This window comes from Seriola aureovittata, chromosome 5 (assembly GCF_021018895.1).
Source record: "Seriola aureovittata isolate HTS-2021-v1 ecotype China chromosome 5, ASM2101889v1, whole genome shotgun sequence".
NCBI classification, from domain to species: Eukaryota; Metazoa; Chordata; class Actinopteri; order Carangiformes; family Carangidae; genus Seriola; species Seriola aureovittata.
In genome coordinates, this window is record NC_079368.1 from 24,175,212 (window position 1) to 24,188,488 (window position 13,277).

At 37.8% G+C, this 13,277-nt stretch overlaps 1 protein-coding gene across 1 annotated transcript; it reads left to right on the plus strand.

Annotated features, from left to right (window-relative positions):
* Positions 1-4,758: 4,758 nt before the first annotated feature.
* On the plus strand, positions 4,759-12,707 carry plpp5 (phospholipid phosphatase 5). Its single transcript, XM_056377068.1, has 8 exons — positions 4,759-4,912; positions 6,368-6,505; positions 6,668-6,776; positions 7,173-7,263; positions 7,363-7,426; positions 7,532-7,656; positions 7,982-8,152; positions 9,053-12,707. Exons 2-8 carry the CDS (start codon positions 6,435-6,437, stop codon positions 9,220-9,222), a joined length of 801 nt encoding a protein of 266 aa, XP_056233043.1. The 5' UTR covers positions 4,759-4,912; positions 6,368-6,434; the 3' UTR covers positions 9,223-12,707.
* Positions 12,708-13,277: the final 570 nt, after the last annotated feature.

Sequence of the window (13,277 nt, forward strand, 5' to 3'; positions counted from 1 at the left end):
TTTATATAAAGACATAATGGTATAACAACAGTCCAGTCCGGTATAATGTACAAATACAAACTTCTGTACAGTGTTTTTAATCACTCATCTGTCAAATCCAATTTTTTTGTATTTATTGCACCACATTTTATACCAATTTCTTTTTCAAACACCAGTACAGTAATTTGTCTCCCTCTCCACCACGTTGTAAGTGAAATAGACTATTTAAAAAACATGGGGAGTTTTACATATTCTATCTGTATCTAGTCATTGCATAGGTTTTTTACATTTGGTGTAATGATTCCACATTTGGTAACAGCCGCTGCTCATCGACCTGTATCGTGACTCACTGTAGTTGGTGTTAAAAGCAGTGTGAAGCAGTTCAATATTGGAATGTAAAGTTTCAGTTTCAAAGCGGTTTTTGTTGCTGTTGTAGCCTGGACTCAAGTGATCATCACAGGAGGAAGCTTTTTCTGTATTCATGCCTCAGCATTTTGCTCGTGATTTTTCCCTGGTTACACGACTGTTTGTTTGTGTTTTTTTCTTTTCTTCTATAAGAAGATTTTTTTAGTTTTGTTTTTTTATTTCTTAAGCCTCACGTGGTAGTCTGTGTTTAAAGCCGAGCCACAGGGTGAAACAGTGCCAATGCTTCCAAATCATTTCAGTTCATTTAGGGTCGCTTTCATTGTGTATAGTGGATACGCTCTGTTGTCAGTTTATACACACCTAGCTAACATGAATGCAAGGTAATACAACAGTCTCGCAATAAATCCTCCCTTTTTATGAAGGTGATAGGGTTCAGTTTTTGTTGAACATATTTTAGAAATCTGTTGATTTAACTTTTAGGATGGTTTTGAAGGCTGTAGTTTGTGAATGCATTGTGTTGTATTAACAGGTGTGAACCTCTCTGATGTAACACAGTACAAACCGCATCCTCCTTGAATCAACACTTCTCTAAAACATGTTCAATGAAAACTGAACATTGTGACCTTCATGAAGGGAGGATTTATTGCAGGACTGTTGTATCAGACCATATTAGTTTTAGCTAGGTGTACCTAATAAACTGACTATAAATCATGAGGCCAAAAGCCTAAAGAAAGACAAAGAGGAAGGGAAGCCATTGAATGCAGAAAAGTAAGAAAATTCCAGACATGTTTTAAGACATATGCAAATACTCCGATTGGAATAATGTGTGTTTGATATAAGTTCAATTACCCTGTTAAAATTACAGCCACTCCTTCGCTCTCATAGAACAATCCAGAAATTATTAATATGCAAATATTCTTCACTTCAAAAGATAGGCGTAAGATTTTACTTCACTGAAAAGTCAATTTTTCAGCGTACGTGCACTGGAGGTTTTTAAGTGTGCGGATTAACATTTGTGTAAAACACATATTTGACCTCCAAACAGTTAGTGACGTCCCAAAATCATCTCGTACTTTCACATTTTAAAGTCAACCTTCAGCAGATTTGTTTAAAACCATCCATCTAGACTCTGCACATACATCATTCAGCACAGTGAAGGTCAAACGCTGAAGGAAAGTAATAATTAGCAAATTTCTGAGTGGAGAGAATCGTCAGTACACAAAACAAATATGCACAAATACAGGCAGTTTATTGGATAAAGAAGGCAGAAAAAGGCTTGGACCCTGAGACTCTGTGTTCTTAATGCCATTAAATGTCTGTAAATTACACATTAAATTTTCTGGCTTTTCTGCAGCTCCTCTTCTCTTTTCTTTCTATAATCTTTGACCCTTTTTATGAATCCTTTTCCCAGACCTTTTTTTATTGATTCCTGACAAAAGACTAAGCTTGCTGATTTCTTTGTGCAGCTTTGCTCCTAAATCTTGCCAAACTCTTTTTATTATTATCCATTCATTATTCTTTATCAGGTAGGTGCATAATTAAGACACTTTTTATTTGAATACTCAAAGGTCTGCGTGTCTAAACTTGAATTTTATGATTTTTTTTATTTTTATTTATTGATGCTTTTTTTTTTTACATAAGACTCGTGTGATTATCAGACTGCAGGCATCCTCGACTCTTGTGTTTGTGGCTTCAGAAAAAATGTCTGAGTTGTGATGACAAAACTGGTCTTAAAGCCTTTTTTCTTTTCCTTTCCTTCCTTCTTTGTCTTTTCAGGGTGACTGTTGTTCAGCTGAAATGCATGCTTCCAACATTAGACACTGGTCGAATCCACTTCTGTGATCAGCTGGAGATTCTTTAAATGCCTAATTCTAATGCTGTTTGTTTTTATCGATGTTCCTTTTATCTTTTTTTTTTTTAATATTGCACAGAGATTCTGTAAAACCGAATAGCCTTCATTTTATTTTTTATTTTTTTTTGCAACTGCAGATCGCATGATCATGAATTACTTTGTGCCAGTTTGTCCTCTTCTGCCCCTTCTCAGCTGATACAACAGCAGTATTACGTACGCCTACTTTAAGTGTTCCCGCACGCATCGTTTCATTCACTTAAAATACTATGATGTATGTGTTTTGTTGGTTTACTCTCCGTATAGTGCCCATGTCTTTATTTTGAGAAGACAGCATGTTTGTCCTCATTTAAGTGACCCTTTCATACATCTGATTTTTCTAAGTGTGCAGGAATTTGCTCATAATTTTTTTTTATAAAATTTAATTTAGGATGGACCCCCACCCACCCTGCCACCACCACCCACTGACCCCCCCCAACACCCCCTCACTTCCTTATGTCAAAGGGTATGTTTCTGTTCACCGTGACGTCTTTTGGTTTTTGTGCAATGTTGCCGACTGTCATTAAGTTTTTAACTGACATGCTGTCAGAGGAGAAATAGTGTTGGAATAAATAAATAAATTCACCCTCATAAGCACTCATCATCTTTTTACTTGTAGTAAAATTGCTTACAGTAACTCTAACTGGGGTCATATCTATCTCTCGTGGTGTTGCTTCAAGTAAAACGTGGATGAACACAAAATACCATGTTGATTACTGTTCAGCCTGTGTTATTGCATACTGCATATTGTTGAAGAACTTGTAAATAGTTTGCATTGAACTTGCATAGAATCATGTTACTGTGGCGTGCTCTTTTTGCTTGTACAATTCTGCTTCTAAATGTGTGTGACTGTTGAGACGACACTCTTTTTGTACATGACTGTCTTTTTATTTGAGAATATTGATTCTGTCCTTTTTCATTCTAAAGTTGAGTTTGAAGAGTTCAGTCATGCCTGAAGTTTGACTTTAATAAAGCTGTACTCTGTCTCAGTGAAACCCGCTCACTGAATGTGATTTTTTTTTTTTTTTTTTTTTTTCCAGATACAGATTAACATTCTCGTTTAAGTGTTTATAATAGCCAGATTTTTACCGTACATTTACCAAGAAGATGACAGCTGTGTAAAACTGATAGAAGAAAAATCATGAAGATTATTACATTTTTCAAGCAGAAATTCCAAACACTTTCTGGTCAAAGCTTCTCAAATGTGATGATATGATGTTTTTCTTTGTCACATCTGGACTGTCGGTCAAATAAAACAAGCAATATGAGCACATCATCTTAGCCTCAGGGAAATTATAGCCAGCAACCTTCACTATTTACCAGCATTTTCAAAGACAAAGCCATTAATGGATCAGTCGGAAAAAGTAATTTATAATGAAAATAATCATTACCTGCATCACTGAAATAGAATAAAAATAATATTGATTCCAAGGTTAGTAGAAAAAAAACTGCATTATCATTTAGTATGTTTGTGAGTTAATAGTAAGGAATTCACCAAAATAAAAAATGCAACCCAGTGTAAAAGGAAAACGTACATAAATAATTTTATACTGTGAAGTCTCTTACAATCTCAGGACATTCACATCTGAAAGCCAGAAATAAAGCAACTTAAAACCATAATACTTTGTGGGATTAGAGGAACTCATCTGTTTCCACTGAATAGGTTTTTTCTTTCTTTTTTTTTCTTTTTTTTTACCTCTAGATGGCTCTCTGTAACGTGACGTGGCTTCTTGCATCCACTTGTCAAGCCAGATAAAATCATCTGCACAACCATTTCCGGTTTATGAAGCACTGCAGAGGTCCCAAATATTCAATATCTCCAAATACCCTGCCTTTGTCAAGTTATTAATTAACTAACTAAACAGTAACTACAGTGATTATTGAATGAAAAAAATGGTTCTATGGGCATGTATAAATATATTGGATATTTACTAATTAGAGACCAAATGAGAGTAAAAAAATATGTTAAATCATCTTACACTATAAGAACACATGATTTTTGAAACCCCTGTGATCTACCAAAAATCTAATTTAATCTGTAACTTGTACAGTTAAAATGATAAATGACAAGCTTACAGTATGAAACTGATTCTGCCAATACATAATAATAACTGATTAATATTGAGCATTATTCTATATATTTATCACCAAACAAATTTGCCGCAGTCATCAGAATTTTCACATGAAAGTCTCTCAACCATAAACTGTGGTCTATGGTCTCAACACACTTCACAAGATACAATGAAAACAACAGCAGTATTAACACACAGTACAACTGACAAATTGTCAGAGAAATGTAAACACCTTAAGGCATGATATGATGTTATTTAGAAAAAATAATAATAATAATATTAAATATTTTTTTCAGTTTCATCTACTGGTAAAAACAGTGGGATACAACTGAAATCTCCACAAGTGAATAAGTGGACCTTAAATTGACATTATTATATTACAATTAACTACGTACCTTTATTTTGAAAATCGTAAACCAGAAGTAGCTCTGATGCTAACCGTTAGCTTTACACGGTGCTCATCTCCTCCGTTGCATCCCCGTTTCTCTCAAGTCCTCAAATGTGCGACTTCCACCGTCGTTAGAAGCAGAGGATGTCGAGGCCTGATTCATGTTAACGGGACATGTTAATATGAGGATAAAGAGATAAAAAAAACGAGCTGCTTAAGGTTTGTAACGAGCCAGAGATTCACAGTTTGACAAGGCGGAAATTGGCCAGATGTCTTGTTTGACAGATGTTGCTAACTAGCTTAGCTCAGTCTGCTAACATCTTCCTTATGCAGCACAGGGGCTTGATATTAGCTAGTTTGTTTTATTTTGTGCGCTGACAGGGGCTTAAAGGCTGGTGCATTTGATCTTGGCAGTACTAAAAACAGGTTTAATATTTTATTGCATTAAATAACTGCTTCTAAATATGTGTATCAGCTGGAAGTGGAGGGCACAGGTGCATCATGTTGGCCTTTATGTCAGGTTTTGGACAGGATAACCTGAAAGGTCCTCAACATTATCTTTACCAATATGTCACCTGATATATACTCAGATTAAAAGTGGTAGATATGTATTGTAGAGAGGAGAAAATCTCCCTCTTTTGTTGGGTTTTGGGTAGTTTCTTCCGTCTTCTTTGAGACGAATGAAAACTAAGGGAGAAGGGTCAATAACCACCATTGATGTGGGACTGTCAAAGCTGGATCCCCGGGGCCCAAGACCCCCTGGGGCCTCTAAAAGCTCCAGTTTCACTTTATATCAGTTGGTTTTTACTGTTCATCAACTTGAACAACAAAAGAGGTGGGGCCCTTCATTTTTTTTTCTTCTTTTCTGTGGACCATCTTATTGATTAAATGACCGATCATTTCAGCTTTAAAGCACTTTGGGGGTTTCTGTGTGTCTTGGGAAATAATAATGCTGCCGTGTATGTTTGGGGTCAACAGGGACCCAACAAGTATCATGAAGAGGTCAGATTTTTAGTTTAGTCTGTACTTTCTCACACAGCCCTGAAAACAGGTATGTCACTCACCTCACTGGACAAACCTGTGTGGGTGCCATTGTCTTTGCCAGTTTATTGATTTCCTCATCTTATTCATTGTAATCAAAGCTGTTTATGGCAGATGTTGATATTTGAAAGTCAAAAAATTATTTAATGGTGTACTGGCTGATAATCTTTTCCATAAACATAAACAAACATTTTTCATAAGAATCCCTTAAATGTATTTGATGTACTAAATGGGAAACTTTACAGCTGAAAAATAAATGTGAAATAATGATATCACTGTTTCTCAACTACCTTAAATATGTTTTTGGCATCACCCTAGAGCAATTTCTTACTCATCGGCTGACATATACAGTGATTTTGATGTATCTGCACTGAGCTATTATCAGCTGATATACTGTATACTACATATGTAAGCCTGGGTTCTCAGTCAGGCTTTAATTAAAAATAAATAAAGAGCACAGGGCAGATATTTATACTAAGTAATTATGGACTAAAGTAAATATAATTATTGCCACTTTACCAAATGAGCAATAATCTTCTCAACATTTAGACAGTAGTTTAACATGCACCAACTTTAACTCAAGTCAAACTAATGACACGATAAACTAAAACTAACCCTCACATATTTCTTTAGTCCCAGTTCAGTTAAAAGGTGGAGTGATGATGTTTGCTGTTGACTGAAGTTCACTCTGAGAATCAAAATGAAGGGAAGGCTTCTTCGTGGTTTCCTTTCGGAAATCTCCATCCGGATGGCGCTGTTAGTGGTGTTCCTGTAAGTATGTCCTCCTTTAAATTATATCTGTCAATTCATGATTGCATTTGCAACATTGCTTTATAAATCCATTATCTGAAATGCAGTAGGTGTGGTTTTTCTTTTTTTTTTTTTACTGTCAAAAACTAAACACCCACATAACTCTGTTTTTGCTACGCTTAGTGTGACGGAGCAGCTTCCTCCTTTCTACCGTGAGATCCAGGCAGAGGAGATGTGGTTGTATAAATTCCATCGTGTGGAGAGAGACCATGTACCCACCTTTCTCATGTTTGTAAGTAATATATCTACATGTCTGCGAGTTACACTGGAACGAATCAATCCCTCAGTTCAGTTTTTTAACTATCTTATCTTATCTCTAACAACAACACAAAGAAAAGGGAGCCTGTGTAGCCTGTTCCTCATCTCTTCTTGGCCTCTAGCAGCATAAACAGACCTGAATCTCTGAACGATTTGTTGGCGGTCAAGTTGCATTGTGGTCAATTTAGGCGCCAAGTTTTGACAAAGAAGACAAATGTATGGAATAAAAAAGACAGCATCTTTGGTCAATGCATCAATTTTTATCTGTCCATTGTGAGATTCACAACATTTTACGAGTTCAATGGTTTAAAAGATTGCTTTAAATAGATTAGAGTTGTTATGCTCTCCTCCTATTTTTTGTCTGCATCAGAGTGTGGCGGTTTTCACCCCGCTGATTGTAATCCTGGTTTTCACCTCCACGAAGAGGGCAGAGCGAGGAGATTTGAAAGAAGCCTCGCTGGGTAAGAAACTGACAGTCTTTCATATTAAAATAAGTCAAGTAGCTTTTTGATTGGACTTATCTTTTTCATGATTCAGTTCTTTTTCCCCCTTTCATCCAGCTGTGACTCTGACTCTGGTGCTGAATGGAGTTTTCACCAACGTCATCAAACTTGTTGTTGGCAGGTAAACACTTTACACAGCATTAGTAGATCATATAGTTTGCCAGTGTAAAAGTGGATGAAAGCCTACATTTTTTTCCTCTGTGTTCCCCTTTGCCTCTTCCGTCAGGCCGCGACCAGACTTCTTCTACCGCTGTTTCCCAGACGGTCACATGAACCTGGAGCTGCGATGCAGCGGTGACCCTGATGTCGTGATGGAGGGCAGGAAGAGCTTTCCCAGCGGGCATTCTTCCTGTAAGAGAGGCTCTTATGTGCAATTATGTCTCTCTATAGCTGGTACATTTTCATTAGCTGGCAACAATGAAAGCAAACAAATGTAAAAGCAGGGCAGGGGCCATATTATACATCTGAAAATAGATATATAAGTGTTTTTCTGCCTCCAGGCTCTTATTTTATAGTATGAGCAAGAGAGCATCACACATTACTCTAAAAAAGCATCTCTCCATCTCTAGTCCCTGCCCCTTCTCCTTTAGTTGTTTTCTCTCTATGATTTCTTAGTGTCTGTATAAAACTCCTCCTGGCTCTGCTCACCCCTTTGATCTGTTCTTCCTGCTCTCAGTTGCCTTTGCAGGTTTGGGTTTCACAGCACTGTACATTGCAGGAAAGCTGCGCTGCTTCAATGCAGCAGGTCAGGGCAGAGCATGGCGGCTGTGTGCCTTCCTCACCCCTTTACTGATGGCGACTGTGATCGCCCTCTCCAGAACCTGCGACTACAAACACCACTGGCAAGGTCAGACTCACAGAAAGAGCTTAGATTAGCACAAAGCATCATGCAGTATATGCATTTGCACATTTGCACACAGAAGAGGTTGCGTTAAAGTGTCAGCACGACTGTCTTGCCATCCTGGTCTAATAATCGGGCTGATTTGCCATTTGTTTTCAATTAGGACCGTACTAACCAACCAGCTGCTAAAGATGAGTCCGTCCCAATCGACATCATTTTCAGTCGACGTCAAAGCTGCAGTTGTGTTGGCAGTTTAATGTTTTCCATGCTGAGTGAAGAAATATGACAATCCTGAGCCCGTTTCACACTGGCATGAGAACCAAGTGTGTTTTTACTCCACTGTCTTAATGTCCAGGTTGTTCTTAGATTTATGGAGCGTCGCAGTAGTTCAGGCGGGCAATAAAATCATTTTATGGTCACATTCCATACACCCTACAGTGATGCATGTCCGTGATATATCTCTCACAATAGGCGGTCCATATATACACTTGCAGTCTGCATACAACACCACTGAGCTCTGCATCCTCACTGCTATTCTGCTGTCTGCTCTCAGAAATTGGACTCAGCCTCCTCCTGTATTAGAATTTAGTTGTACATTAATTTTTAATCTTTTTAATAAGTGGTCATGTTTATTAAATGTTGTGGGGTTTGTGAACTCAGAGATGGTCTGTGAAGAGCCTGAGATCAAGATCGGTGTGCTTACTGTCTGCAGCAGAATCCAAAGATCCATTTCATCCATTTTCTGAAGAAGTTGCCGCCCTTAACATGAATATATGAGACTAAAATCTCTTAGGGTTAATATTTACTCAAAATATTTTAATCTTTACATTGGGGATGTGAGAAAACATTCATGGGAAGCTGTGGAATCAAACTCTATATCTCTCATCTTCTCTGCCCTTCATGCAGATGTATTAGTGGGTTCTCTGCTGGGTCTTGTCTTCGCCTGGCTGTGTTACAGACAGCACTACCCTCCACTTCAGGACCCCGACTGCCACAGACCTCTGCGTCACAGAGAGACTGTTCCCGCCGCACAAGAACGCAAGCTGGCTAACTCCAACTACATCCTACCCCTGTAGAAGAGCTGTAACTGGAAAATACCCTTTGATGTTGTAATTTATACTGGGTTACATGGTACTCATTCTAATTCTGGTTTTCACACCATTAGGGCTGGGCAGTATGTCGATATTTATTGTTTATCATCCATCACTGTAACTGCATTGTGGGCAATTTCTTTTTGTAAGGTGACACACGGTTTGTTTTCTAAACTGAAATTACAAACTCATCACTGACTCAGATTTCTCTCGAAACGGTTTCTGAAGCACTTGAGATTTGCTGAAAATAACTGACCAACCATTCTTCACGCTAAAATGATGTTGTTAGTTAGTGGATGTTTTAGCACCGGAGCTCTTCTGGTTATGACGGATACTTAAGTTAAGACACATACACAACAAACGCTGTTCTTCATGTGGCCCAGCCCCACACACACACACCCTGTGTATTGTGCCTATAGATCACATGACTTTAAACACTCACAACAGCTGAGCAGGTCAACTACACAACCACTGCACTAGTAGTCCACTGCCCATCAAGCTCTGGCTCAGCTGCTGTGACACAGTTTCTCATGTAGGGTCACTATTTCGTGATTGTTTTGTAAACTTGCAACTTTTTAAACAAGCAGGGTTGAGGTTTAAGGGAAAATGCCTGTATACAGTATTTTCATTTCTGTGCATGGTTGTTTTCGTTCTTGACCTCTAGGGACAATATGTGGTGAGGAGGGTGCGAGCTCAAAGATCCACTCACTAATGATTCTATGTCTTCAACGGCATCGTATGGTCCTGGAGCTGGTTCAGACGTCATCACGTGACACAAACGTGAAGCGGCTCAGCTAGAGCCCGAACGAAAAAGCGGTAGCAAATGACGTCAGCCCTCTAAAAACACCTGAGCTGTCACAGCATTGACTGGGAAAGGGTCACAGTCATTGAACACGAGTCAGCTGGAGAAAGATTAAGGAGGCCATCTGATGCCACAGTCTAAAACAGTTTCATCTGCCCTCATTAAGAACCAGGTTTTCTTTTGTAGGAATGCCCAGTACATCATAGTCTGACCTGTTGGCCCATTTGTCCAGTTGGGGTTTAAAGACCTTGCTCTAGGGCACTTTGGTGGCAGTAATGAGGGAGGGGCAAGCACCACTCTTACACTTTTCACGCAGATTTATCCTGCTGGTTCAGGGATTGAACCAGTGACCGCCCAGTCACAAGACCACCTTTTAAGCCTGTATAAAAGGAGACTGACCACCTGTTATGACTTGACTGAAAGTTCACATTTATTGTCACGTTACAACAAACGAGCCAGCTGCATTTGCTGAAGAAGACAGTGAGATGTGATTAAAAGCACTAAAATAAGTGGATCTTTGAGCTCAGATTTTCCTCACCTTTATAAGGCTTGATTTTTCAGGAGGAAACAGGGAAGTAAGAGATGATGTGGGCTGTTCATATCTAAAAGGGGTGGGTGACATGGATAAAATGGCTTTGTCATGGTAAATGCGATTGTATATCATGATATATTTTGTGGTAAATACATTTTTTGAAAACTGATAAGAGAAATTATTAACAATTAGACAATAAAAAAGACAAAGATAACAAATTTATCCCTCAAAGTGACAAAAATTTGTATTTATCACAGCGCATACTGTAACATCGCCCACCCCTATCTGAAAGTAACCACCTCAGTTGCGTTTAAAGGCAGGTTAATCAAGTTTAACTTTGTCAGCACTGCATCTTTGGTCTCTGCAGTTTTGCTCTGCTGCCTCTGTCTAGTGCTTTAAATCTCTCTGTCTTCCTATAATATATTTTGAATGTTTCCATTCACAGATTTTTTTTTTTTTTTTTTGATCGATAAACCCGATGTAGCAGTTCCACTCAACTCTTCCCGCAGTTTTTGCTGTGCCTGCTGTATTTTAATTCTTTATCACAAAGACAGTGTATGGTCACATCTCTGCTCTAACTGGACAGCACATCTAATATCATTACAAGTTGATATGACTGTAAAACAACTATGAGATGTTGAAATGTTTTCCTACATCAGTGGTCTCAGGCTTACTGTAGGTCTGGTTTTTGTTACTGCACACTCTCCTGGCTCCTCTGCCAACCTGGCTGAAGTGGGAAAGTTCACCATAAGTGGAGAGATGAAGTGTACGGGGGTTGGTTTTTGGTATCAAGAGTGGAACCAATTCTTTCCGATGAACTTGAGTGGGATCGGATTGTAACCTCTCCAGGTGATGGTGCTAGACTCCCAGTGCTCCTGCTGGTCAGGTTTTCTATCCTGTTAATAGTTTTAATGGCATGTGACGTTCTGGTGGTTTTGTTATTCTTCTCTGGTAGTTTTCATCAACTTTCATTGAAGAGGGTGAACGATACAGTCTGCGGGTCTGTTATATTTTCGTTTTGACTTATTTGTGATCTTTCTGTTTTATCTGTTAATTATGTGTAATTTGTCCTTTAATTATATGTAATTGTAAGGAAAAGATTTTGCTTGCAAAAGTTTTTTGCAGGGTCAAAGCACTTTTTGCTCGTCACCGTGAATTGAGCTTAAAATGGCTGGATCACAGCGGTTTCAGACCAAACATGGCAGAAAAAAACAGATGAATTTGTGCCTTTTGTTTACTACATCGCTTTATGGCTCTCTGTTAATGAATGGAGTATATACTGCATGTAACGGAGTATGCTCTCTGTTATGTTAACTTTGTTTTGAATCTTTACATTTTTATTGTTTTGTAGAGTAGAATATAGGAATCATTTGTGAAGATACTACATGGTGTTTAAATGTGGCATGCTGCCTTCCTTTACCTCAGAAAAACCTTGTTTAATTACTTTCCATAACTTTAATTGTTAATGTAAAGATTTCTGTCTGGAAAGTGTAACATTTACAACTGAGGTACTAGACAGAAGGAGGAGAACTTCACTTTTTACAGATCTTTGAGACAAATAATATCTTCATTTACTTTGTCATTCTTGCAGGTATTTATGAGATAATGTACAGGTCTAGGTGTATTTAATTTTGGGGCATGTAGGAGTTTACTTGAATTTTGAATATTTGTTCGTTTACCTTGAATGATAATGTTATTTCATGAAAATAGGAACCATATTTGTTGTGGGCACGTGGGTTTCTGGGGGATGTTTCAGACAAAAAAAAAAAAGTTCATTATACTCTGCTGCATTTTTCTAAGATCCTGCATGTTTCACAGCTGCATAGCAATATAATTTCCTCATTACTTCCTTCCAAATCCCCACATTTCCATCCATGTCTATTAATTTATGTTATTACCATTACATGTATACTGTATCAGGTTGTTGATCATGTCCAGTCTCCTTCAGATCTGCTGTCATGACGAGGGATTATACGAAAACTTGCCTGTTTGTGTTATTTATGTTATGCCCATGATAATTTGCCTTGGCTTGTAGGACCATACAGCAGCCGCTCATGCTGATACAGTATCCTGATTGTACATGTTGTGATGCTTTTAATGGATCTTTTGGTGGCACTAAATAATGTTTCTAAATAATCTTGCATTACCCGCCGTCCTTTGCTTATTTTCTTTTGAGTCAGCAATCCTAGTTTTCAGTATGTGTGATGATTACAGGTACCAGTTTAGACAATCTGAAATTTATAGTAAAAGATATATTGAAAAGTGAGCAAATAATAACATGATACACAAAACAAAAAATGTGTAAATTGTAAACTATAATTATTCAGATTATGAAGCAGCTTGGGTTGCAGCAATGAAAGCAACATTTATTTTAAATTTATTTTAAAGCTGCAATTGTTTGATACTGGGAAGCCCTTTCCTAGTTTGCATTTTAACAAGAGGGAATGTCAAACCTAGATCAAAACAATCATTCTTACGTTCCCTCTCCTTGTGCAGCCCTTCTCTTAATCGAACAATACTGAAGAACCTGATCCTGATGTTTGTGAATATAGCCACCAAAGACTTTATTATTGATTTACTGATTATTATTCTTATATTTTTGCATTTTATTTGATTTTTTATCTAAAAGCTGCAGAATTTAAAGATATTCAGTCTAAAAAATATGAGAATTGGATTTAGGAAATGTGTAAGTTCTGTGTAAATTCT